The sequence below is a fragment of the Echiichthys vipera genome (genome assembly GCF_963691815.1).
Source record: "Echiichthys vipera genome assembly, chromosome: 2".
NCBI classification, from domain to species: Eukaryota; Metazoa; Chordata; class Actinopteri; order Perciformes; family Trachinidae; genus Echiichthys; species Echiichthys vipera.
This window is the reverse complement of record NC_139827.1, coordinates 14408427-14436360: the sequence shown is the minus strand read 5'-3', so window position 1 is coordinate 14436360 and position 27934 is coordinate 14408427. Positions and strand designations below refer to the sequence as shown.

The 27934-nt window shown below is 42.5% G+C and overlaps 1 protein-coding gene across 3 annotated transcripts; it reads left to right on the top strand.

Annotated features, from left to right (window-relative positions):
* The first annotated feature begins 1883 nt into the window (after positions 1-1883).
* ubn2a (ubinuclein 2a) lies at positions 1884-26626 on the top strand. Of its 3 annotated transcripts, XM_083921713.1 has the most exons (17): positions 1884-2452; positions 3313-3429; positions 5250-5351; positions 6207-6317; positions 7990-8084; positions 9225-9783; positions 11328-11398; positions 11804-11933; positions 13807-13913; positions 14345-14455; positions 16822-16965; positions 18255-18305; positions 18442-18484; positions 18831-20330; positions 20443-20650; positions 22455-22523; positions 23960-26626. In XM_083921713.1, exons 1-17 carry the CDS (start codon positions 2114-2116, stop codon positions 24004-24006), a joined length of 3804 nt encoding a protein of 1267 aa, XP_083777839.1. In that variant the 5' UTR covers positions 1884-2113; the 3' UTR covers positions 24007-26626. The 3 variants fall into 3 exon arrangements, with proteins under 3 accessions (XP_083777839.1, XP_083777841.1, XP_083777840.1); XM_083921715.1 differs by lacking the exon at positions 5250-5351; XM_083921714.1 differs by lacking the exon at positions 22455-22523.
* Positions 26627-27934: the final 1308 nt, after the last annotated feature.

Below are 27934 nucleotides of genomic sequence, written 5' to 3'. Positions count from 1 at the left end.
GATCCTTCAAATGCAAATTTGGGGGGTGGGGGCTGTGATTAGAGGCTCACTTCCAAACTTAGCCCTGGGTCTTTCAACAGGTTAATCCAGTCACGGTTTCTGCCACAGAAGTACAGAAAACACAAGCATAAATGTAATTTATTATTGTTATTAATGTTTATTAATGTAAATAGGAGCACGTCTGCTACGCTTAAACTGAAAGTCAATAGGTGGTCAGTAGTGCCTGTGAGTAAATCAGCTGTTTGTCTGGTCAACCGAGACAGGACAACCATCTGGCTTGCTTTCTTCCGTTTAGGATTTGATGTTTGAGTGTGTGCTGGTGCCATTGTAGCAAAAATGCACAGTTCAGCATTTCCCTGAATAGACAGAAAGAAAGGCTCAACTGAGAGCTGTGATTGTAAAACCGAGATGAAGCTGTATATGGATATCTGGATACACACAGCGTGTGGTGTGTATAGCCACAGCCTGTCCTTCACTCAGGACACTATATAAAGGTCACAAGAGTGCTGACTTTTTTTTTTTTGTCTCTCACAACTTTATTTGCAATTTGTCACAAGCATCGTGTGACACTAAACAGTTGTAGAACAGTTTGGCTTTAAACTTAATATATCTATATCTATATCTATATATCTATATATATATATATATATATATATATATATATATATATATAGATAGATAGATGTATAAGGCAGACATTTTCCTTTTCAATGAACATTACAGTCTTACATTATAATGATATATTATTAGTGAATTTAAAGGTTGAATATGGAGAATGAGCAGAACAGCGCCGTCTAGTGTTTCGAGATTGTAGTCGCAACAACAAAATATAATTAAAAACACTAAGGTTGCCAGGTTTGTCAGACCCGGCCCAGTAGCTTCCAGGAGACCGGAGTCTGTTTGAGCCTGTTTGAACCCGTCCCCTGCGGCAAATTGCACCATAAAAACAAGTGTTGCAGAGAAGTTTAACTGACAGTTACTGTTAGCCGTTACATCCAAGTCTAACGTGAAAGTTAGCTTACCAATCAAGGAGAAACGTAGCTATTTCAGTGCGCAATTTAATGCTGTTGAACTCTTTTATCTCAGTCCATCGAATGAATTCTTGGCCTATATTGACTCTAGATTTAGTCTCCGGTCACTCAGCTGCTGGGACAAACAACCCAGTGCCCGTCTACAGTAGCTGCACCAAACAACAGACAACCCTGGCATTGCAAAATGGGGACCGCTATTGGCTGCTACAATGTAAACAGAATGTGACAGAAAGTAATTGTTAAACTCGTCAAAAAGAAATTAAAATATGATTCAGACTAAATATATTTTTTATGGAAAAGCAATTCTTTCATTCTGTCCCCCTCAAACGCCCGTGGTTGCATTTATCTAATTAAAAAATATAGCTTTTAATAAAGATTCTACATGTTCAACCTTTAAGAAGAAAGAGCACAATAAAAAAGAAGGTTACAAGATACAGCAATAAATACAAAGTGAATAAATACAAAAGAATGAATTGAAATGTAGGCTATACAATCACATTTCCTTAAAAATGGTGTAGTGTATCAGCGGTATAAATGCTTTTCTTGTTATTAATCATTCCGATGCACTCAAAATAATGCCCAAGTTAAATTCTGAAGAGATTAAAGGTGAAAGTGCGTCTTTGAGACTGTAAAGTGTTCCTGCAGGATTAATAATAGTAAGTAATAGTGTTGTTATTATCGCCTGTTGTGACGGAGGCGGGTTTAAAGATCGGGGCACGCGCTGATTGGACGCGAGTCACGCTGCTTCAGTTTTGTGCGTAACGCGCATGCGCAGCGACCCCTCTCTTCTGATATTTTATTTACTCCCGAAAACCCAAGATGGCTCCTGTGAATGTCTCGGTCCCATAGCGAATCGAGGATGCGAGTAGCTGCCGAGAAAACAACTTTTCCCCGACCGTCGCACCCCCTGGAGTTCGTTTCGTATGGTGCGGAGGAGGCCCTGACGCCCGTGTAGGCACCGAGCAGCCGTCGGAGCTCCGCGGAACCACCGTCAAGCCCCCAATTTGGAGTAGTTTCGCTGAAGTAGCTCTTCTTCTCCTCGCTGTCGCTTGTCTGTCCGGAGCGAGGTTCAGCTCATCCAAATGGCCGAACCGAGAAAAGTGCAGTTTGTCACCCTCTCGGCCTTCGCAGCTGGAGCGGCCGCGGAGTCGAGGAAGCGCCGGCTGGAGGAGGACGATGAGGCCGACTTCAACTTCGGTGGAGCCGGGGAGGAGGTCGAGGCAGCGGCGGCGGCGGCAGCGACCGGGGCAGGGGGTGCCGCTGCTGCCAGCAACGGTCGTCTCGGTAAAACCGGCGACAGGGACACGACGACTGGAGGAGCCGAGAAGAGGACGACGGTGCGGCTCAACCTGTCCCTACCCGAGCCCGACGACCGCTCCTCCGCCGAGTTTAATTACGGGGAACTCATCCAAACCCTCCAGGTAGGATCTGTAACATTACCAGGGCCGGGAGAGACCGGAGCTGGAGTGGATTTTTATGCGCTATTGCAAGTGTCCGTTTGGACTTGTCATGGCTTTAGTAAAGAGGGGGAAGTGCACCTTGAAACTGACCATTTAGTGCAACACAAAAGACCAGTCAGCCCGCTCCTGTGTGCTTTTACAACTTCACCTGCGCTCTTGGCACACTGACGCTTTTTAATATCATTTTTTTTAGTTTTTAATAAACATATAGACATAATAGCTTATCTCGTGCTGCTGCTGCTACCTGTGTCCCTGTTCACTCAGACTTGCCCAGCAACAGCCCAGTCACACACACATACACACACACACACACACACACACACACACAGCCATTACAGCAGCACTTGGAAAATGCCACATGCAGTTTGGCCCTCTCTGGCTGCGGGTGATAGATAGATGATAGAGCATTGCTGATGGAAGTACCAGGATGTAGCATGGGAGCAAAGGCAAATGTCACAGCTCGCCTCATTTTGATACTGTGCAGTTTAGGATGGTGATCCAGTTTTTGCTGTTATGTTTTACACGCGTGGGAAATTTGCATGGAAGTTTGCAAAACACACTTTCATTTTGACATTTCTTATTTGAATCCAAAGGGTGGCAGTGCCAGCACCATGTTTGGCACCATTTCTGTTTATTTTATTAATTTTATTTTAAGTTTGCCTGCCTAATAATGTAATTTTTTTTTTTTTTAACTTCGTCAGGTTGTGGTTTTCCAGTGTAAAGTGGACTGAAACTGTCCAGTCATAGCCCTGACACCTGATTATTCCTGTTCATAGTCTTTTAATTTTAAGTTAAAATAAGTATCACTATTTGTTCTACAGGCAAAGAATAATCCTCCAAGTGTGACTCCAGCCCACAATCCCAACGACCCCTTCAACGATGACGAGAAAGAGCGGCTCCATGTTGAGGCCCTGGCAAAAAAGTTTGAAAATAAATATGTGAGTTGTTATTATTATTATTATTATTATTGTTAATAATAATATATCCCACAACCTAAGTATTTCTAATCTGACCATGTCCGAAGCTGTTTTTTAAAGCTGAAACCAGTATTGATATTTAAAAGTTTCAGAAAATCCGATAATGATTTATTAGCTGATGAAAACAAAACATAAACAAACATGAGTGGGACATTTTACAGTTGAAACGTTAATTTGGCCGTGATCTCTGGGGGTCAATCAGTGTGATGGTGACACTGTTTATAAACATATATCTTTGGTATTTCTGTAATACAATTTCTTGTGACATTGACCAACACATACAACGGTGTCACTATCAGCATCATAGGCTGATATTGTGGTTTATTTTACCTTGTTATGGTGAAGTAAATTTAACTTATATCTCAGCTTCACAGTCGTACAACAGGTGACACACAGGTTACACATATATGTAGTGATATTTTTAGTCACATAATCATTGTTGCTCTGTCAGAAATTAAAGGAGACAAAGGGCAAATATGTCACAAGAAATCTCAAAATGCCCCTAAAATGTGATTTACCAGTTTAGACCAATGTTGTAACCCTAAATTAATATTATTTTCATTCAGTTCATATAGTTTCCGCTCACACAAACAGCGATGTTGCATATAAATGATCTGATAAACATGAGTAGATAATAACAATAGTATGTTTTTAGTTACTCATATTGACACAAGGTGGTGATGCATTTTAATCTGAGCTCATTTCACATTAAATGCGCAAAATATAATTGTGCCTCGAAAAGTTTGTTAATGCCTCAATTTGTTTGAGAGAGTGCGGGAAAAAGTTTTTCCCTAAATATATTTTTTGATTCCTATACTGGTCGCTGTAACTCGACTGAAATTGGATGATTTTAGGCGGATATTTGAGAATTTAAAGTATTCATTGACAATGCAGTGTCTGATATTTCATTACTTTCATGTATCCTATAAACATTTTTTAATCAGCGGCCCTCTTTTTTATTTTTAATTAATTGTGGCTGAGATTCGTACTGAGGGGTGGAAAAATAAGTGAGTTGTTGCTCACTGTTGGATACACGTATTTGGCTCTTAGATTTCCTTCTACTTATCGTCCGACTGTAAGAAGCCTGTATCGCCCGGCATTGTCGTATCAGTCGGGCTCTAGTTTCCTAAAGTTGCCCATACAACAGCGAAGGCGAGCTTTTAATAATTTTTTTTTTATGAAATCCTCACCCTGGCCATTTTAAGATTAAAGTTTTATCCGATAAGAATTGAGATGCGTTGTTTCTAGCGGGCTCTTTTGCAGGAAGATGTTCTGTCTTGTAAAAAAAGTCACTACGTGTGTTGACTATTTATATTTTGTTTTACATTTATTGAAACACATTCACCTCTCTACTTCTGGTCCGTCCCCTATATGTTCCCCTCTTAAATCCACACACACACACACACACACGTCCCTAATAAACTTCTGGCCTTACTACAAACCTGACTGAAGTTGGAAGTTCCCCATTTCTGATTACAAGTGAACGCAGCATAACCGTTAGTGACGAGTTAGGCCGACGGAGCAACTGCCGACAGCAGCGTCACTAGCATGGCGGCGTATCTAGCCCGTGAATGTTGCCACAGACACGGTATTGTAACACTCTGCACAGAGGAAGTGCTTTCATTAGTGGGTCGTATGATCAATTACCATTGTTTTAACTCTCTCTTTGATAGAAAGGAACTTAAAAGACAATTTAATCGAGTTCATCTTTAAGGTTAGAATAAGTGTGAGCAACTTCCATGTGAATCAAAACTTAATATCCAATATAAATTATTTTTCAGGGTAACACAGAGAAGAAGAAGAAGAAAGACCGAATGCAAGATTTGATTGATATAGGCTTTGGCTACGACGAGACAGACCCCTTTATCGACAACTCAGAAGCTGTGAGTGGCCCTCACTTTATTAATAATGGCGTGATTTTTCACCTATGGTTCTGTTTTTTCCCCCCGAGGAGGTCACTTTTATTTGGTCAGATGTCTCCATTTAGTCTTTATAATAACACTGCACACTGTTCTCTCCCCCCCTTATTATCTGCTGATTAATTTGCTGTCCTCGTCACATTCCTGAACTGCTGTTCTCGTGTCTTGTTGTGTTGAGGTATATATTTTTCCTCTGTGGTTAAATATTTATCTCCTGGTTTGATGTCTCAATACAATGCATTCAGCTGCACTTCTAAAGATAGACTCTTGTCCCTTCTTACAACCAACCTGAGACTCTAAGAGGCTAAAATCATCCTCATGACTCATGAATACGTCCGTGCTGCTTGTGTCCACAGAGGGATATGTGATTCTTTTTGTTTGACGGTGTTTGCGGCTCAGTACTCAGAGTATCACTCTCTGTCTGACTTTAATAGCTAGAATTATGATTGAGAATTATGCTCTTTTATATGGAGTCTCTGCTATTAATTGATATTTGTTTTGTTGTTTTGATAGCTGTGCTCTTTGCGTTGGCAGTGCCTGTTTGACCCTTTTTTTCTCCTTTTTGTTTTGGTATGCTTTGTGATGGAAAAGTTCGCCATTGGCCTCGAGGGATTTGATTTTTTTTCTTTGTGATTTATTTATTTTGGTTCACAACAAGTCATCCTTTTTCACGGACCAACACAAGAGCATGAGCTTATTTGTAAAATATTAACAAAAAATAGGATCACAAGACATGCTTTTTTGTAAAAGAGGATTTACTATGTTCTGGGTTCATGTGATGTTATAACACAAACTGTCTTCTATTGTTATTTTTCTCAGTATGATGAGCTCGTTCCTGCCTCTTTGACCACAAAGCTGGGGGGATTTTACATCAACACCGGCACACTGCAGTTCAGAGCGGCCTCCGACTCAGAGGGAGACGAGGACAAGGTGAGACTACCTGAACATGTTCCTTACTGAAAATAAAGAAATTATACTTGTGCTTTTTAAAATCACTTCAGGGCCGGAAAATGTTTTTAACATTGTAAGAGAGTGCATGCAATGACATACTACTATAAGAAGGACTCAAAGTTCAAGACTTATTTCCATTATGGTTCTTAATGTAGAACTAGCAAAGTTGAGGTGGCTTGAAAACACCATACTAACATCAAATCAACATAATACATACTTAAATTATCAGCAATAAAATTACTCACTGTCAAATCTGTTAGAATACTACTTACAATAACAAAGATAAGTTAATACCTTCAACTTTTTCCTAACCTGTTATTCAGGTTGCTTATTATTTTGTCAAATCAAATACAGAACCTAAAGGATCAAATAGTCATGTTGGAAATATGTAAGAAAAAAAAAGATGCATTTTTAGCCATACAGTTGCCATCAGGCTAGGGGTGGCAATGTCAGGTCTTCCACTTTGGTCCAGACTGAAATATCTGCTGAACAACTATGGGATCACTCACTCTCATCACTCATCTTCAACCGCTTATCCGGGGTCGGGTCGCAGGGGCAGCAGCTCTAGCAGGGGACCCCAAACTTCCCTTTCCCGGGCCACATTAACCAGCTCTAACTTGGGGAGCCCGAGGCGTTCCCAGGCCAGTTTGGAGATATAATCTCTCCACCTAGTCCTGGGTCTTCCACGAGGCCTCCTCCCAGCTGGACATGCCTGGAACACCTCCCTAGGGAGGCGCCCAGGGGGCATCCTTAGTAGATGCCCGAACCATCTCAACTGACTCCTTTCAACGCAAAGGAGCAGCGGCTCTACTCCGAGTTCCTCACGGATGGCTGAACTTCTCACCCTATTTCTAAGAGAGACTCCAGCCACCCTCCTGAGAAAACCCATGTCGGCCACTTGTACCTGCGGGAATATGGGATAGTTTGGCAAAATCAATTGTACAAACATTTATGTTCCTTGGAGGATAAATTACAGTGACTTTACAGTAATTACAGTGATCCCTTACTTTTGCGGCTGACCATGGTAAACATTATATCTGTTGAACATCAGCATGTTAGCATCGTCATTGTGAGCAGCTTGTTAGCATGTTGCATTTAGTTCAAGTACGGCCTCAGAGAGCTGCTTACTTGGCTGTAGACCCTTAGTCTTGTTTTCAATGCGCTACCTCCCAAATACAAGAAATCCTGATCAGCCTGTGCCAAGTTCAGTGAGGCAAAACAACACATTGTCATAGAAGTTGTAAATTATTTGATTTTATTTGACTTTTAGAAGTGCGAGCTTCGAAACTAAATTCAGTAGTATTAATGCATTTGTATTGAATATGCATGGTTTCCTGAAGTAGAGTTGTGTGGCATGTATTCATTTTGATAAATAAAATATAACATATGACACAGCAGGATCTCAAAAGCAACAAGAATGTCCTCCCAACAGGATTTTCATTTGCTGTAGTGAGACGTGATGTAGACGTTATCTGTCACCACATCAAGAGAAATCCCTGAAGGACATCCTAATGCACACACACACACACACACGCGCACACGCACACAGAGCACAGCTTGTGTTCTTCAGACAGAATTTATCGTTTTTTTCCACTGTGCACTGTCGTCTTCTGCATATTTGACTTAAGGAGTGTATGTGTTCTCGTTTCAGAAGCCTAATGAAAACAAGGAGCAGGTGATTAAAAAGAGGAAAAAGAAGGAAGTGAACAATCTGGAAGAGAAGAAAAACAGAGTACCTAAACAAGGGTGAGAATTTCTGCAGTATAATATAACTGCCAGTGTTTGTCTTGTGTCAGTTGGTGAAGTTGCGCTTCCTCATGTTAGGGATGTTTAGGTGCATGTCAATTAAGGAGCTGAATACTTGCAAATGGCTCATGAGTAGCTGAGCAAACTGCCTCATCTCTTTCAACACATCTGTAATATACCCAAACTTAATCCAGTGATTCCGATAAAGCTATTTTAACCAATGTCCCACAGATATTTTATGTAAATTATCAAATCTTTCTCATGTGCTTGAAAAGTTGACCTTTTAGACACCCGTGGATTTGTGGGCCACTGTGATGTGATGTCCACTCTTTACCGTGCTAATAATTAACCACCTTGTGTGACATTTTAGTCCTGCGCTTTTGTGCGGACGCTCTCATACATCTATCATGAGGAAGGGACGCTGACTGTGACAAGCCAACCGCCTTCCAGAAAACACCGCATGATCCGCACTCAGATTGGCCGAATACTCCAACACGCCGTTGCTCTGAAAATAACTTCCAAAAATAGCAGCAGCTATTGCCGTTGTGCCATTATGAAACAGATGATGTTATGTGTGTGTGTGTGTCAGATCCTTCAGAGCAGACTGCAGGTTAATCCCACAGAATCCACAGTTCCTCTTCTCACATTTCTGAGTTATCTTTGTCAGCGTGTGTCAATGCCTCAGTTTTCCAGTGAGAATGTGTCCTATTTTGTAGCATGGGTTTCATTTATCTCCATCTTTGCACTTTTTATCCCTCTTAAATGCAACTCCATTTGTCTTCATTACCTTATTAGGATGTCTCAGATTTGTTCACTCGCGTTATAACCGAGCAATCTGAAGTGAGCAGATGTCTTAGTGTGGTTATACTGTAGCAGCCTAGTTTTGTATTAGGGAGATTACAGTTTACAGTCGTGTGTAACGCCAATGCACAATCATCCTCTGTTGGTGCAGAACAAAGTGACGGATGAACATATTAAGAAACAGATGATCACAACCCTGAATGCTGTTATAAAAATGTAAAAAGGGAGATTCCTAACCAGGTTTCTCATGTTCTGTCTGAACGTCTTGTCCTGAAAAAGATCAAACATGTACTTTGCACTTAACTAAAAACAAGGCATTGCTGTGTCTTCCTTCAACAGAGTGACGGCCCTCGGCCTCTACCGGCCGGAGAAGAAGAAGAGGAAGAAGCTGATGAAGGACTCGCTGTACCTGGCGGCCATGCTCCGCCGCTTCACTCGGGAGAAGGAGGAGATGAGGAAAAGAAACCCGAACATGGCTCACCCTGTCCTGGCAGGAGGCGTGGCTAATAAGCCCCACTCCACAAACTCAACGAACCACCTGTTAGCCTCTAACTCCACCCACCCGCAGGGCAAAACAGCCAGCAACGACCTTTCACTGGCAGACCTCACCTCAGACCCCGCTGTGATGTCACTGTTGGGCTCGGCCAATGAGAAGGAGCTGCAGGATCTCCTAGGCGACCTGGACTTCAGCTTGTTGGACACTGACCAGCAGCACGCCATGGCGGCGGCCAGGGAGAATGGTATTCTGGGAGTCGGTGTTCCTGCTCCTAAAACAGCAGCAGGAGGAGGCGGCGGCCAAGGACGAGGTCTGGGGTCTTCCAGCGCGCTCTTTTCTCCGCCTCCGCTGCCTGATGGACTGCCTGCTCCTCTTATTAAACGCATCGAGGACCTGCGGGCGGTGAGTCAACTGTAGCCTGTCTGTGGGCGGCTGCAATTACCCGTGAAGCCGCTTTGCAGAAGTTAAACACAAATGGCCATTAGCTCAGGAAGTGGCACAAAATGTTTATTGTTATCGTTTCGTCCGACAAGAATAGTCTCTTCTAAACCACCGATAAACATGGCTCCGAGCTGAACCCTGAGGTTTTTTATGTAACTAAAACAGCCTTTGAAAAAGTATTTTTGTTTCTTTTTTTGTATCTCACAGCCACAGAGTCCTTCAGTAGCAGAGAATTGTCTTTCTGGATGTTGGAAAACATGTAAAAAGAGGCAGAGAGAGGCAATTGAAAAGGATTATTCAGGTGAAATATACAGAGGTGAAGAAGAGAAGAGGGAGGAAGAGAAATAAAGACATACAGTTTTTTGTTGCTTCCAAAGATAACAAAGAGCCGAGGGGAGGGGAGAGCTTAGGAGCTCGAACTTTAAGATCTTTGTTTTAGCGTTTTACACTAAAATCAACTTTTTACAAACTATGAGCTCTAAATATGAAGTTAAACAGAGTAGTCGTTTTGGTGACTGTTGTCCTGTATTATCAGCTCTGTGGACCCACGTGGGAAAACCAAATTCCAGCACAGATGGAAGATCATGCAGTACTTTTCTGCAATACATGGTGTTTATTTTTCCTCAGCTGGCGGTCACATGCTTGCAAAGAAATTGTTGATCATGGGCATTGTCCATCGAGCTATGTCGTAAATAGAAAATAACTGGAAAGAGTGTGAATTTCACAGGAGGATAGGTAAAGTGTGGTTTGTAATTAGTTCACACTTCCTGATTGATCAGGGAAAGTTATGCACACTCACTTGCTGATAGTGTTAACCACCATGCTTAGCACATGACCCCACGTAAGCCCCGAATATACTCCCAAATGGACGCGTATGGACAAACACGCAGTAGTTCTGCTTATACGATTTTTAGACGACGCTTTCCACACCTGCGCAGTAGATCGGCATTCATGAATTGTTGCACATTTGTTTATCTTTATGCTGTTTGAAGATTAATTGTAGCGATGTGGGCAGCAGTAGATTTCTTGACACCATCAAATACAGCTTCCATTTTGGTTTTCCAGTGCAGAAGCGTACGTATGGTCACACAAAATTTGAGGTACTTTGATGTACACACAGAGTTTACTCTGATGATGAAATTTTGCAGACCTCCCACGGCTTTACACAGACCAGGAGATCCACGACCATTCCCCCTATCAACAAGTAGATTTAACAGTAGTTTGTTTTTGATGCTTAAATTTCCTTGTGGAAGATCTGGTTGTTTAGGCTGCTTAAGAGATTGATTGACAGCTTTCACACCAGCCAAAAAAAACTGGCAAACAAACCAAATCAATCAGATTAAGTTAAAAAGCATCTGTGGAAGTTAATGGTTAAAGTTAAAATCAGGTGAAGGTCATTGTCAAGTAGAGGAGGAAGTGTGTTTCTGTCAGTGAAGTCCTCAAAGGCACAGATGTATACTGTGTGGAACAGTGCTGGTATGCTGACTCAACCTTTTCTCCCACAGGCCTCGCGGCAGTTTGATCAAGAGGGCAGGAAGAAATTCTTCACCTTGGACATGAATAACATTCTCCTGGAGTGAGTAGGACAGCTTTTAAATCACCATCAGCCTCATCCCGGCTCATTCTCCTCCTCCCTTTCATTGTTTCTCACTCATTTTCAGCAGATTTCCCTCGCCACCTCTCCTGCTGTCTTTTTAAGTGTTTTTTTCCTCTCTGCCTCTCATCCTCTGTGTTAATGACATGCATCTCATTTCCATTCCTCTCTTGTTTCTGCTGTATGTTCACCCTCCCCTCGTTCTGTGCAACTACCCTTTATTCTTCCACCGTATCCGTTACTCTCTTTTATTTCCTCCGTCTGTATCACACCATATTTTTCACCTTTGTACCTCCATATCTGACCAGCTCCTTGATTTATTTATGTATTTTTGACCCATTCTGTATTTCACAATCATGACTTACTCCCTCCTCTTCCTCCTCTCAGCATTGAGCTGCAGGTGCAGGAGCAGCCCCCTGGAGTGCGCTCAGGCATTTACTCGCACATGGAGGCATTTGTGCCGTGCAACAAAGAAGCCCTCCTCAAACGCCTGAAAAAACTCAGTCTTAACATCCAGGTGAGTGAGGCTTATCTGTGACAGGAAATTAGAAATCCCATCACTTTAAATTAATTTAGAATCTGATTCAAAGACGCCTTTTCCACCGCATCCTTTTTGATTGTCCTGTGGTCGTTAAAATACAGACTATTGAGCGGCTGAAGTTTCTGTACATGCGCAGTAACAAACCCAGTCAAAAAAACATTTCTGTTCTCATTGATCATCAATAACTGACTTCACATCTGTCATCTGTTGTAGAGAGGTACGAGGCGTGATCATTGTGTAAAAGGATCAAATCTCCAGGGCATTTATTATAGTGTCTAACCCTTCCTATTGATGCTTCCTCTTCCTCCTCTCCTGTCTCTTTCTTTCTCTCCTTTGTCTGTTTCTTTCTTTATTCTTCTCCTTTTTCTTTTCTTTCTCTTTCTTCCCTCCCCCTGTTGCTCTGCCTGCATCTTTTCAAACTCTCCTCACTCTGAGTTCACTTTCCTCTGTCTTACAATTTTATTATTTATAATAGCGTTTAACTCATGTGTACACATGAAAAGTAGATAGACATAGATGTATGAAGAATTAAAAAAGGGAGGATGAGAGAGATCAGATCCTGAATACTTTCACAACTCTGCCAACATGGCCAATTGCTGTGTGAAATGGGAGTGATGTGTGATTATTTTATGAAGTTAAGTTCATCAGCACTCAAATTTTTTTACAGCAACTACTATTAAAAGGAAAGTTAACCCGTTTACAGTGCAGACTAGAACCGTGTCACTGATACCGAGCTCAAATCTGTTGAGGACAAATATGTGCAGAGCTATTTTTAAACATTTTTCATTGAAGAATCTCGATGAGTCCTGGAAAGAAAAACATTAAAATTATAGGAAAAATTGTCATAGCTTGACATAAAAAGAATGGGAAATAAGCCTCCTAATTGAGTTATGTAGTATTAGCAGAGCGGAAGCTGCTAAATGAGAAATCCTTCCATAGCTTCAGTCTAATGCAACATCAGTTACTTATGATGTGCTGCTGTCAACTGGAAGTGTGGCATTTATGTCACACCACTTGATGAAACACTTCCACACCAGATATACCTATGGTTTCTCGCTCTAAGCTCCTACAGAAGCTGCCTCTCTCCTCGCCTCCTTGAGGTGCATATAAAGCACAAAGTAGGTCATTTTTATAAGATAAGTTGTCATATTTGCTTAAACTGTCACTATATCCCGACAGTACTATATAAGAGAGCCTCCACCTGGTGCTTAGGCAAAGATTCCACCGTGTCTGAAGAAAAACTACGGGCATGTAGTGCTGTCAGGATAAAGACACTGTCTGCAAATATGACAAAATGTATTTTTAATAAAAGTTACCTACCTCAGCGTTAAAGGGTTGGAATATCCTCCAAGGTTGAGGATGATTTCCAGGTCACGGGAGGAGAGAAGACGATATTTCTGAGCTGTTGAGCTCTTCCGTTCAGCTGCTGGTTTCTCTGGTTTCTCCACATTATGTGTCTTCTCATATTATATATTTTAATGCTCTGCCATCTTCACTGCTTCAGTTATTAAGTTGAGGGGATCTCAGTGGAGGCCGACTAGTGCAATGAGGACTGTCACAAGAAACAGGCTTCTAAATGTCTTTTGTCATGGATTATTCAAGTTGCATTGTTGACACAATACATATCTCCCCCTTTGACCCTTCCTCTTGATGCCTCCTCTCCTCTCCCGTCTTTCTTTCTTTTTCTTCCCTCCCGCTGTTGCTCTGCCTGCATCTTTTCAAACTCCCCTCACTCTGAGTTCACTTTCCACCGTCTTACAATTTCCACACTTTTCGTTCTTGTTCTCCCTCTGTCTCGGTCATCCTCTGTCCTTAACACAACCACTCTCACTCTCTCTCTTTCTCTCAGGACGATCGCCTACGGACGCCGTTGTTGAAGCTAAAGCTGGCGGTGTGTAGTGTGATGCCAGAGCAGATAGCCAGATACAACATGGACTGCATGGCCAAGGTTGCAAAGTAAGTAAATCTTCACCATGACATCCTAATGTTTTGTCCATTATTCAGCACCATAACACAGGAACAGAAGGGGAGACATTTGGTCGGATATTGAATTATTCAAACTGTGCTGACTGTATAGATCTTCTGTGCTGCAGGGTTTAAGATGTGTGAAGTATTCTCGTTTCACTGTCTGCACTGACATGGATGTAAATGGAAACTATGCTGGTTGGTGGAGGAAAAACCTCAGGGTTGTAGTTGTAGTTCAATTAAAATTTTAGCTGAAACATTTTTAGACAGCCAGGCATCTACATATTTTTTTCCTGTAAATGGACACTGTAGTTATTGTTGTTGAGGTTTTACAATAAAGTTTATTCAAGCTGTTTGTTTGTAAAATGTGTGTGCGCACAAATCTTACTTACTGTGAGTGTTTGTGTGTTTGCGTCCTGCAGACAGCAGTCAGGAGAGGGCGATAAGAACGGCTCAGAGGAGGAAGACGAGGAGAAGCCGGGGAAAAGGGTGATGGGCCCGCGGAAGAAGTTTGTCTGGGACGACAAGCTCAGGTAACGATCCAGGACTGTCCTGATGGAATAGCTGGCTGGTTGGCGTGCTGTGTTTGGGATGCTGCAGGTTCTACTGTATGTTTGTAAAAAAAATCAAAGCATGAATGTTTTTGGAAAATAGACATAAAAGTGCTTGAATTTATATATTTTGCTCAAGAATAGAAATCAAAGTTCTTTTGATATTTTGTTTTTTGACGATAGTTAACAGGCGTGTTCCTCTGTCTGCATGTGTGTTTCCTGCCGTTGTAACAGTAATTAACTTGTCTCAAACTATGTCATTGGCACCTTGGATTGGGAATTGGGTCTGGAAAGTGCTTGGATTTGATGTTGAAGAAGGTGTGGTAACCCTGCTTCTTGTCGTCATCTTTCTTGTTGAATACTTGTTGTTGAGTTTCTAAACACCTTTTTAAACACGTACTGCACATATTTAGTATGCAGTACTATTACATTGTTGGACTCGCAATGAACAGTTCAAATCAATGCAACAGAGATATATATATTTTATATTCCACCCATTACTCATCATGCAACTCAGCCAACAGTTCAATCGGAGACTCTGGTGTGTGTGCAGAGATGAGGAGGAGCCAAGACCATCCTGATCCTAAGAGCTCTATTGTATTTTACTCGCAGATCAGTCTGGTCACGTGCTACGGAGAAAATTTGGAGAAGTTTGCCAAGCAAACGTCTAATTAGCATTGGTTTTGAGGCGGGTTTAAGTGTGGAGCAATGCATGCAAATCCGACCTGATCTAGACAGGGCCCAGTCCCAGACTGGTCAGATGTGTACACGAACTGATGAAGCCTCTTGGTTGAGAGGTGAAACGTCTTCCTTGACAAATAACCAAGTCCAGTTGCTTTTGACTGAAATTTCTCTGGGGATAACTATGACCTGGACAAATGAGAATATTCACAGGCTCAAAAGTGCTCACAGTTAGGCCTCGTTTCAGATCTGCTGGTAGTTTGTTCCAGTTGTGTGCAGCATCACAGCTAAATGCTGCTTCATTATGTCTAGTTTGAACCATGGTGAACTGAGTCAGTAAATCTGAGAGCTCTACTGGGTTTATACTGTACTAACATGTCATCCATGTATTGTGGACCAAAACCATTCAGTGATTTGTAAACCAGTAGCAGAACTTTAAAGTATATTCTGTTGCTGAGTGGGAGCCAATGTAAGGTCTTAAGAACTGGGGTGATGTGATCTGATCTCTTTGTTCTGGTTAAACTCGAGATGAGGCTGTTTGATCCTTTTTTGGGGGAGATATGAAAGCATGAATCAGCTTCTTCTGCTCAGTTTGGGACATAAAACCCTTAATTCTTGATATGTTCTTAAGTTGATCAAAGGCTGATTTGGTGTCTGATTTCATACGGCTGTTGAAGGTCAGATCTGAGTCTATCAGATCAGCACGCCAAGGTTTCGGACTTGGTCTTCAGTTTCTAAAAACAGTGACTCAAGGTGTTTACTGACAGCAACTCTCTTCTCTTCATTACCAAAAACAATGATCTCAGTTTTTTCAGATCTTTCTCGGACCCTTCTGTTTGAATTTGGACCGGGCTTTTAGCCGTAAATTTGCGTGACACAAACTGCAAATATCCTCTACCGACATGTTGTTTACTTTCTGAGCTTTGCCTCGATGCTGTTGGTACATAATACACTTTGTTGATCTGATTGGTTGAATTGGCCCGTATGTTAGTGATAGACAGATGGTTTATCCTATCAGCAACCAGTATTTTCGCCCCTTCCCAAAAGATCTCCAAACGAGAGTTCCCAGATGGATATGCAGAGCAAATGAGAATCATGCGAATCAATACATCTAGCGGAGTCAGGTTAAAGAAGGTCTGGTACGTCTTTCTAACTCCACACCTCCAGATTATTTTCAAACATGTAGTCTTCAGATCCAACCATCGCTGACTCAAGTGACAGCACTTGAAGCAATTTATCAGACTTTCCAAAGCTCCCTTTTGGAGCCACAAAAAGGTTTAATACAACTTTTCTTCACTCACTGCAGTACTGATCCTCAAGACCTGCAACCAGACATTGGTGTGTGAAATCGCTGGAGTTTTCCCTTCAAAGTAACTGAGGAAAGCCCTGAATTTTAAGCCTGCATGAAAGTGGAAACCCTAAACAAAGAATTAGTGTCCTAATGTAATTACAAAAACCTTGAGACTGACTCACAGCTGCTCTTCAGTCATCATTCACTTTCATAACAGCTTCCACATTTTCTGGATGGGTTTTTACGAGGTCATAATTACCTCCGACTCCCTGAAGAATAGCAGTCTCCTCAGTCATTATGCGCTCAACACATGCAGCCTAATTTAGATTTTAATGGTGAATGATTTGTGTTGAGTTGAACATTTGTGTTTGTGCAGGAACCTGCTGTGCAGCTTGGTGAGAGTGAAGCTGAGCTGCTACGAGATGGAGAACCAGTGCTCTCTGTCTGTGGAGGACTACCTCAAGGCCTTCTTAGAGAATGAGGTCAAACCACTATGGCCCAAGGGCTGGATGCAGGCCAGGTGTGTGTGTGTGTCTGCGTCTTTTGTTCTGTGTTTGTGTGTTCTTGTGCTTACGTAGCCTTTATATATAAAACTATATATATATATTATATTATATATATATATATATCATGGTCTAAAAATACTTTACAAGTAAAAATCTCATTACTATCACCAAAAAGTACTAATTATACGGAATGCCCCCTTTTTTAAAGATATATATATATATTTGGCCTTTGTTTGTATAGTACAGCTTGGAGGTTGATAGGAAACGAGGGAGAGAGAGAGAGCGACATGCAGCAAAGGGCTGGAGCCGAACCGAGGCCACTGTGGCGATGACTTTTAGCCTCTGTATATGGGGCGCCCGCTCTAACCTCTAACCAGCATTTTAATGTTGTAGTTGGTCAATGTGTAGCCAGTTTTAGATACTTTGTATACAGTACTACTGGCTAGATTAGTAGAACAGTATAGTATTACCTCATATTTCTTTTATGAAAAAATAAATAAATACAAAAGTAGATTTTTTTTCCTCTGAAATGTAAGGAGAGAAGAAGTTTAATGATTAATAAAATGGAAATAATTAAGGAAAGAACAAATATGTCAAAATTGTACTGGAGTAAATAGTTACATTCCTTTTCTTCATTCTGTACACATCAGCCATGCAGAGAAATTGGGAATAGATCAAGGAAAAAATGCTAAACCAACCATATTGGTTGATATCTTCATAGAAATAGATATATAGATATAGTAGAATGCTCAAATCACACACAAAACATGTAAACCATGCAGCACAAGGTCAAAGGCATATTTTGGTAGTTGTTTTCTAGTACATTTTCACACTCAGGGGGCATGCAGCTGGTTGTTATTATGTGGTGGTAATTTATAATATTTCATTTTATAATTCCTTACTTGTTAAAATAAAATATGTCATAGTTTGAAGTCGGGAGGTCAAAAAAACACATTTTCAGTGTCATGTCATGGTGGACCTAGTTTCTCCTGTGGCAACTGAAAACAAATTTTACTTTTACAATATTTAAAACAACGCTCCATACTGTATTATTTTGTGTTTGTCAACTAGTATCTCTGCATATGTTTCTATCAACAGCTGAACATTTTTTCCCCACGTGTTGAATTTTAATTGAAAAATGTTTTTGCTTTCATGGCGTTGATGTCCTTTAGACTCTGGCCACTTTTGCATATAAGTTTATTTGAGAAATGACATCAATCCAGCCGATTTTGTCCTGTGGCGTGAACGCTGTTTCTTATCGCTGTGTGTTTGTGTGTGTGTGTGTTTATCTCTGTGTGCTCAGGATTCTGCTCAAGGAGAGTCTTTCTGTTCACAGTCACCTCACTGGAAACCTGTAAGTATTTTCATTATCTCACACAGCTCATGTTTCCTCATTAACACCAAATGCTCGAGGGTTTCTTCTGAGACTGGGCTTGAATGCAGAATGTAAACAGAAAAATCTGAATATTTGCCTGCATGTTTCCATACAGAGTCAAGAGAAGAATGGTGCCTGGGCCCAAGGCCAAAGCCAAGGTGAGCTCACATCATGTCCTGTAGAATAGATGTGTGTTTTTTAATCCGAACCCACCATGAAACATCATTCTGTACTCACTGTATCATAATCGCTCATTTTATGAAGACACAATGGCTATATAGTGTTTATTAAAGTTTATAATATAATGACTGGTAAAACTGAGCTAGAGCTAGACCTTTGAGAACTTTTTTGGAAAGATGGATTATGTTCGTCACACAAATGCGACCATCATTTGTCTAAAGTGGATTTTTGTGTCCTTGTTTGCGTTTACTGGAACAGGGGAAATTAGGAATAAAGGCCTGGTTTTCTGTTCCTGAAACTGATCATGTGTCCTCTGTTCTTTAGGAGGGTCTTTGGATCCACAAACCACCTCTCACCATGACCTCCGCTCCATCTCTGCACACCTCCGCATGTGCTCTGACTTCCAACCGCCAGCTCCCCTCCTCCTCCTCACCCCCGGAGCCCATCTGTCTGTCGGACTCACTGGATGAGGATCTGAGTGCTCCCTCTCTAGACTCCATCTCCCACGCTCTGGCCCTCCTCAGCAATGCATCTAAGGGCTTGGGCCTCTCCGACAGTCCCTTGTCACCCCCACCCCTGCAGATGCCCACCTCATCTCCTCCCCCCGTCACCCCTCACTACCCCTCAGCCTCTCAGCTCTCTGCCTCGATGACATCCACAACGCAGCAACATTCCCTGTTGAAGGTGGAGACCACTTCGCTGGCAGCTGCGTCCGCTGGGAACTTGCCAACAACAACAACGCTACTGACCTCCTCTTCTACCTCCTCTTCCTCGTCTCCCGCTGTTTCCTCCTTGGCTCGCGTGCAGGCAGCAGGCCTGTCGCTGGCCTCCAGGACTGCAGATGGTCCCTACGGCCTGATCAAAGGATCTGGCACCATGGGCCAAACACAGACTCAGAGACTTGTTACCATGGCGTCATCCAATCACAGGCCAAGCTTAGTGATGGGTGGGAGTGGCAAGATGCATCCTCACCCGTCCCCATCGCCTCCGAAGCAGCGGCCTCCTCCTACAGCTTCGCCTCTGCTGCCCCCCCATCAGAAGGGGATGCTGGGCGCCATGGGAGCCCCTCAAGGACTGGCTAAGAGCAGTGCCAAAGCCAGCGGCATCAGCAGCAACGGCAGCATCACACCTTCTTCCTCCCCCTCTTCACTGTCCCGCTCCAACGCCTCCACCCACCCTGGCCTGCAGTCCTTCTGCCCTCCCTCCCCGGTGGCCTCCGCGCCGTCCCCCACCTCCCATACCTCACACTCCTCTCAAGGTAAATCCCACACACACCACCACCACCACCAGGCCAACTTCATCACACCCATGCAGGCCACGCTCACCAAGTCCTCCCACAGCAGCAACTCCTCTCCCATCATCAAGCTCACCCCTCGGCCTCCCGCGCCCACCCCGCCTCCCTCCTCCTCTCCCTCGCCGTCATCCTCGCCCTCGCACCCGCTCTCCCATCAGATGGTCCCCAGCCAACAGCAACAGCACCAGTACTCCCCCAAAACCCCCAAAACTTTTCGGCCCCCCTTCAGTGTGTCGGGCGGCGGGCAGGTGAAGCAGACGCAGGGCAGCTTCAGCTTCGCCGGAGGCCAGAAAGCTCAGTCGACCACGAGCAGCAGTAGCATCAACCACGTCTCTATCAACAACAAGGGAGTGATATCAGCGATCTGCAGCCGCTCAGACAAAACTCCCCTGTCTTCACCTTCAGTCTCAGTCAATCACGGGCAGAGGCAGAGGGTGGTGGGCGGGTCTAACCAGAGCTCAAAGGCAGGAAACGGTTGGGCGACTTCAGGAACTTTGGCCACATCCTCCACAACGTCACACCTCTCACAGGTTAGCGTCTTTTGGGAACAAGAAGAGAATTGCACTAAAGCTCCACTCTTGATTGGACGATGGAGTCACAATTTACTTTAATCTTCGTCTTCATTGCATCTTGTTTCTGCAGGTATCAACAGCAGGCACGTCCCTCCTGGGCAGCACCTCCACTCTGCCCCTGGGCTTTGGGATGTTGGGAGGCCTGGTGCCCGTCTCGCTGCCCTTTCCGTTCCCCTCGTTGCTCAATTTCAGCTCTCCTGGAGCCCCAGGGGTCGCTGGCATGGGCTCAGCCCCCAGCTCCAACTCAGGATACACACTAGCACAGAGCGACCTAATGGGTAAGTGAGTTTCACATCGATTAGGAGGAAATTCATGATTTCAGCCCCAAAAACAAAATATTTCAGGGGGAAGCAACACCGTTAAGACACACAAAAGAGTAGAACAGGTGGAAACGTATCGGCTTCATTATTTTTATAGGATAATTCCGGTGATTTACTAGAAGCAGATGGAGTTTGTTATTGTCAACAGTCTCTCTGTTTGTAACACTCAGCCCACTGATTCCTTCTGAAGACGTGAAGATCAGGTAATGAATAAAAGTCTCCATAATGTTCTAAAACTGCTGAGCAGTGTAGTTTTTAGCAAACGTTATTCAAACGGGAGTAAATATTTGTTGGGGTATTTTCAGCAGCAGATTAATATTAGTAAGTGAGACAACATGCAGCTCTTACAGCACCGAGTAATAAACTGTATCAGACTTATTAGTTCTGGTCTTTACATGTGATTTGTTGACAATATAAAAAAACACCTTCTTATTCTTTAAAGTAGTTTTTATTTTAGTTATTGAACTTTTCATTGTTTTAAAATAACCCGCCCTTGATATTTCGGTCGTATTCTAAGTCTATTAGGTGTATATATATTTTATTCTTGTGTTTGTTTGAATGATTATTCTCATGGATTTACTTTCAGAAGATGTAAAACACTTGTGAAGCTTGGGCTCAATGATTAAATAAAATAAATCTTAAGTGCAATTAGAAAGGTTTTCAATATAAATGTGTATCACCTTGAATGTGCCGTCTCTAAATACAACTGTAACCTGCAGATTCAGTCGGCTGTAGCGAAGCAGTTTAACTACATTAAATAATCTGTCAATCTCTGAACCCATCTGCTGTTTTTCTCATGACAATTTAGCCTCTGGGGGCAACAGCTAATATTTCAGGCTTTCCAGCAGATATCTGGGCCAAGACTTCCTCTTCTTGTTTACTGTCGAGAGGCCTTGCTCTATAAACAGACATTTGTATGTGAATGCAGATAAATAATTACAAAAAGCTCAAACGTCGTCGTACAATAACCGATGGGTTCTGAGACCACACAGACCGTTAAGCTGCACGCAACCAAAGCCTGCTCAGACGTGATTGGTCAATACTATCCAGACTACAAACAGAAACCAGACCACTTCCATTGCTCAAATCTTGTCCCGTTTCCTACAGATTCTACAGGAAAGCAGCAGTTTCTAAATTGTGTTTTTTTTTAATCAAATGACTTGAAACAATTTATAACTTTTGTACTTTTCGTAGAGAAACAATTTTGCCTTTTTTTCTACAATCTCTTTCTACAATCTCTCGCTTTTGTTTAATAATATGTAGATGACCATTACAGGGCTTGAGTTTAACTTTAAATCACAACCAATTATTTGTCAGAAAAAATAGAAATAAGATATTTTCCTCCAATCGTTCCTCACGTTGTGAAGCAGGTTTACTCCCAGAAGAGGATGAAAATAAATGAAGCACGAGCGACGTAACAAGTTAGGACAGACTAGCAGGAATTAAGTGAGAAATGGGAACCCTTTACAAAATCATGGTGTTTTTATTTTAATTGCAGCCTTGTGTGTGTTTGAGTGTGTGTTCACACTGAAGGGCGCCAGCAACTCCCCCACTGAGCCTGCTGACACCCTCTCGCCTGGTCTCCATTTTGTTTTATGAACCACTGTCTCCCTCCTTTGTTCCTCCCCTCTTTTGTCATCTCAACCTTTTGTACCCCCCCCCCCCCCCCCTTTGTCTTCATTGTAACACGGCCCCCTCTTCTGCATCATCTTGTTGTTGTTGTTGCCTTCTTCCCTCTCATTTTCCCCCCATCTCTCCTCAGATCTGTATAAGAGTCTCCAGTCAGGGTCGCAGGCTGCCCTACCTCCTCACTTGCAACTTGCTTTCTCAGGTAATTTGCATTCCTCCTCTTCCTCCTCCTCTTCTTCATCCATCTGTCGGTGTCAAGTCAACCTGTCGTCCTCTGCTCAGCTGCCTTGTTTGCACTGTAACTCTCCGCTTGCTTCATTATATTTGGTGTCAAGCATGCGTCTGGTTTCTCTCCTACAGTTTAGCAGTTCAGACGCATGCTGTAAAGCTACTCAAGTTATTCAGAGATGCTTTGCTGTTTCATAATTTGCAGAATGCACAGTGAGGATTCAGAGTGGGTTTTTTTCTGTGATGTACAGATGGTTCTTTGATCTGAGAGCAGCAGTCAGATTGACACGTAAAACTGCAGTGTGTGATTGGAAAATGAAACCCATTTGCTAGCTGATGTCTCAGGGACGTACAGGACCGTATGTAGCTTTATCTGTGGCTGAATTCAGTCGTTTTTATATCTGTAAACAGACTTAAAGCTCATAGTCCAGCCGCACCTGGATTATTGATGCCGCTCGGGTCATAGAACCAACTGAACGTCTAAACCAGGAGACGCAAACTCAAACTCATCCTGTTGCACCAGCTCACCGTGGGATGAACCTCTGACTCTGAACACTGAATACTATAATTAAGTTTGTCACTGAAGCCAGGTCTTTCCCCTCAAATACCCAAGTGTTGCCTGTCTGCAACAACGCTAAATGTTTTCATCTTCTGTTGTATAAGAGGACAAAATCACATGTCAAAGCAACAACCAAATATTACTGTAATCCTTAATCTAATCAATAAAGTGTAATGTTAACCCACCAACAGTTAGTTCACTTTGACTCTGCCTGTAAAAGGTAACGAGTTTAAGGCTGAAGGTGGAACTAGTATAGTCTGACAAATACTGGATTTTATTAAAACAATATTTGAGAATTAATCAAGTTTTAAATGAGCACAAACAAGTGAAGTGAGGGCCAGCGGCTAGCTGTCACTAATTATTCATAAACTTTAACCTCCAATAAAATAACAACTTGCCTGGTACAAAAAAAAAAAACAGGAGCTGCTGTTGTCATGGAGATATGAGCTAAACATACAGACAGAATGTGTTTCCTTACCAGGCCTTAAACAGGTTGAATTACGCTGTGAAAACAGCCTGTTTAACATGAGGGTCAATGAGAAACTGCCCTATTATGAAACTTGCCCCTAGTTGACACTCTGACAACTGCAGTTTTCGTCACTTCCGTATTGGATCAAGTCTCTGTGGTGGTGGCTTGGTCAAAACCTTTCCCCCACCTGTTCTTTAGGCATAAACACAGGAGAAAAAACAATTAAGATGAGACTAAGAAAATGGACCCTAGATTTTTCTCTCGCTCTCTCCGGGCTTCCGTAGTTCAGACAGACCGTAGGCGTTGAACTGGTGCAGCAGGGCGTCGGATGATTTACTCTCCTCCAGATGTTGTTAAAAAAATCTCCATCCTCTCCCCTCAGATGTGAACCAAAGCCAGGGTGGAGACATGAAGAGGAAATCCCACTGACCAATAACGGCGCGGGAGGCCGGCCCCAGCGTGGGTGACATCACAGCTTCCTGGACACATCAACCAATAGGAATCTTTGACTGACACAGTGAGGTGGTGCGAGGGGGCGGGGCTCCACCGCCTCTTTTTGAAACGGACCTAAAGGAGAATCAGTTTATCCTCGCTACAAGTGGCAATGATGAATTAATTTAACTGTATTTTCTAACAAACCGGGTATGAGAGCAAGACGGCGCGAATGACGAGAACACTTTTTATTTTTGTTTAGCTTATTTTTTATTTTATTTGTCAACATGTTTACATATGACCGACCTTGATCACTGTGGAATGAGTGTGAGCGAGGTGGTGGTACAGATGAGCGTACGCTACGTAATATAATTTGTATTTAAGCTTATGTGGAATAGCAGGACTCTTGTTTCTTGCAGTACAAAAGAAAAAAGAAAAAAACAGACAATTTTTTATTTTTCTGTCTTTTATTTTGTCTCGGATGTGGGAATCGTCGTGTCCATAGAAATTTTATTGTTGGTCACCTCTGCTCCTACAAATGACTGTTAAGTAGTAGCTTAAATTAATATTGATAAATTATTTGTAATTTACACAGGGACAAAAACATGTTAAGTGTGTGAGTGAGTGAGGGAGAGAGAGAGAGAAAGGGAGAGAGAGAGAGGCTGATTTGAATGTGTGTATGTACATAAAAACACAGTATACTGTTAATCTCTTTCCAGATTATTCTGTACGAATGGGTAAAGACGTGTATCCCCTTTTCACAATAATGAGTGTAAGTTTGATGCCCCTCTCTTGCTCAGTGTGTTTTTGGTGCTGTTTCATCACACTGGACCTTTTCTGGTAAAAAGACTTGAATTGAAAAAAGTTTCGGGCTCCTCTTCTGAAAAGAGGAGCCGCCTGTGAGAGAGGGGAGATACGTCAAGATTGTAGCCTACTTGAATTGTTTTAGTTTGTTTTTTTTAAAAAGAAGAGTTTTTTTTTATTTACTTTCTCTGCTTATTGACTCGAACCAACTTAATATAACACAACGCCTTAGTTTGTATTAAAAAGAAGTGAAAAAGATCTATGCAGGACTGTAAAACGCGCAATGCAAAAGTGCAAGTCGTCGCTTGGCTTTCAACCTCTACTCAACTTGTCAGTGCATTTCTGGAGTTGTGAATGTTTGTAGGTGTTATTACTCGAGACTACTTTTATCCCGGTGTGTGTTCAGACCGAATGCGAAGCGAATTTCAGAAAAGGTTTGCGTACAAAGTCAAAGGAAGGACGCCATTGCTGTAAACGTGAACGTGGCAGCAGTGCGGCCTTTTCACGTTTACAGCAATGGCGTCCTTCATATTGTTAAACGTCATTATTGGCAGCAGAGTGAAAAAAATGCTAAACAGAGAGGTGAAGTCCCTTTCCGGTGCCCTAAAAACATGTGTGATCGTCTCAACGTTGAGAGGCAAATCATTTTTTTGATCCCAATTTTAATTGTGCCAACTGCGACTTTCTTGCAAAATTAGCTAAACATTGACAAAAATGTATTTCACGACACAATTCAAGCTGGATTAAAAAAGTATTTGTCTCTCGCCGTTCATCGCTGCACATAACCTTTTCCGAAATAAGGTCCTATGGTGGTCCACCGGAGAGGGGCCGGGCTTTGCCTCTCTACCAGAGCACAGGGGTTCTGACGCAGTCGGTATTTTGGTGAAACAAAGTACACACACACACACGTCAACAAACCGTTAGCAAAACGGCGGCAAACACACAGCTGCAACAAACTAAAATCCAATACTGACACTATCACGACCTTATCCAGGTAGTTTAAAGGAGCTGTGTTTATATGTAGATTCACTCTGTAACAAACTGCTACAAATGCATAATGCTACAAAAAGCTAATTTTGCCTGTTTACAGGGTTAGCAGTGGGGCTAAGCATCTGGGAATGATGTGTGAACGCTCCCAACTCGGGATAACGGGTATTTTTCTTCTTCCCATTCGGCTGACGTTGCCTGAACGCAGCACCTCGGGGCTTTATGGATCTACTTCATTAATGTGCAGCAACAAGAAGGAAAAAAAGAGACGAGAGAGAAATTACAATAAGAGTTTGTGTTGAGTTCAGAGGTCAAGCTGCACACAAACACCCTCACAGAAACAGTCGATGCGTCCGTTACTTTAACGTCTGTACAGTCGGTATAAAAGCTCAAGTCGACACAAGGCTACAATGCACTTTGCGGTCAGTCTGAACACACCTGTAGAGACACCTTCCCTCTGCTGATTACCTCCGTTAAAGCTGTTCTTCCTGAGTCTCTCGCTAGTTCCTCCTCCACGTGTGTCTGACTGACCAGCTGCACCGAGAATGGCGCCAAAGATTGTTCTGTAGCTCACTTAGATGGGGTGTTGCTGGTCAGTGGGAGTGTGTGGTTATTCTTGACATTTACCCCCAAATGTAAACCCATGAGTGTCGACGTGTGGTCCTGTGACTGGAGCAGTGGGTGACATCTTATAAATTGTGCTTTCTTCGGGGGTCGGGGAGGATAAAACTGACATTACGTGGTTCACTGGTTACTTCATTTGGTCTTTTGTAGATTATTTTTGTGTGTCAATTATGAAATTAAACAAAACAGGTGGTTTTCATGACGACTCTTTGACTTTATTTTCTTTAAGCAAACTTGTTTTTAGTGTCTGACGTTACAATGAACTGCTGAACATGTTTCGATGGAGCAACGTGCCAGAATTTGAAGCAGAGACCTTTTCCTGCGGTTCTCCCTCTCTGTCTCTGTCTGAAATCACCTGTGATTGGCTGGATTCTCTATAATATATGAATTACAATATCATGAAAGATTCATGGATCTTTTTTCCAAACAATGGCAAAAATAAACGCCTCCAGGTTTAATAACAGCAAGCTTCAATGCTGTATTCACGTCCTGTCCAAATAATTGGAAAAATTACTTCCTGACTCGTAAAGTTGTGGTCCACACCTTGCTGAGTTCATTCATTCATCTTCAACCGCTTATCCCGGGGTCGCGGGGGGTGCTGGAGCCGATCCCAGCTGACATCAGGCGTGAGGCGGGGTACACCCTGGACAGGACGCCAGTCTATCACAGGGCACATAGAGACGAACAGAGACAGACAACCATTCACACCTACGGGTGATTTAGAGTCACCAATTAACCTAATACATGCATGTCTTTGGATTGTGGGAGGAAACCCACGCATACTCCACACAAACTCCACACAGAAAGGTAGAAACATATAAATAACTCCAACTGTGCTCTGACCCAGGCTGCTGAGTGATGAATCCCACTTGATCGTAATGATGTGTGTGTGTAACATGAAAAAAGAGTGAAAATTGAATTTCCCCAATCTCAGGTGACATTGGGCGGGGTACACCCTGGACAAGCCAGTCTATCGCAATACACACAGAGACGAACAGAGACAGACAACCACTCCCATCTACGGGCAGTTTTAGAGTCACCAATTAACCTAACACCTGCATGTCTTTGGACTGTGGGAGGAAAATGGAGAACCCGGAGAAAACCCACGCAGACACGGGGAGAACATGCAAACTCCGCACAGAAGGGCCGAGGCCGGGATGCGAACCTGTAACCTTCGTGCTGTGAGACGACAGTGCTAACCACTACACCACCCTTTATGCCCATAATTTGATATTGACATTTCAAGAAACTCTGCTTTAGACAGGCTACTTTGACTGACTCAAGCATTTTTTGGACACATTATATTTTGACTTTTTTTTTAAACTATCTATGACTTTTATCCTAAAATACAAATGTAAAAATGTCTTGTAATTACTTAGCAACATAATGTCACACAGTCTGGATTTAAAAAACACTTATTACCAGAAGCATCGATATTATTCAATGTTTAATTTGGACCAAAATAATTCTAGTCTAATAGTCTAAAAAAGGTAAATTGAATTTACCTAAT

Bases quoted from the DNA above. Each gene is read 5' to 3' on its own strand.
- ubn2a (XM_083921713.1), top strand. From the start codon at position 2,114: ATGGCCGAACCGAGAAAAGTGCAGTTTGTCACCCTCTCGGCCTTCGCA. The intron at 2,453-3,312 runs GTAGGATCTGTA...TTTGTTCTACAG, and splicing joins AACTCATCCAAACCCTCCAG to GCAAAGAATAATCCTCCAAG. The intron at 18,485-18,830 runs GTGAGCTCACAT...TCTGTTCTTTAG, and splicing joins GGCCCAAGGCCAAAGCCAAG to GAGGGTCTTTGGATCCACAA.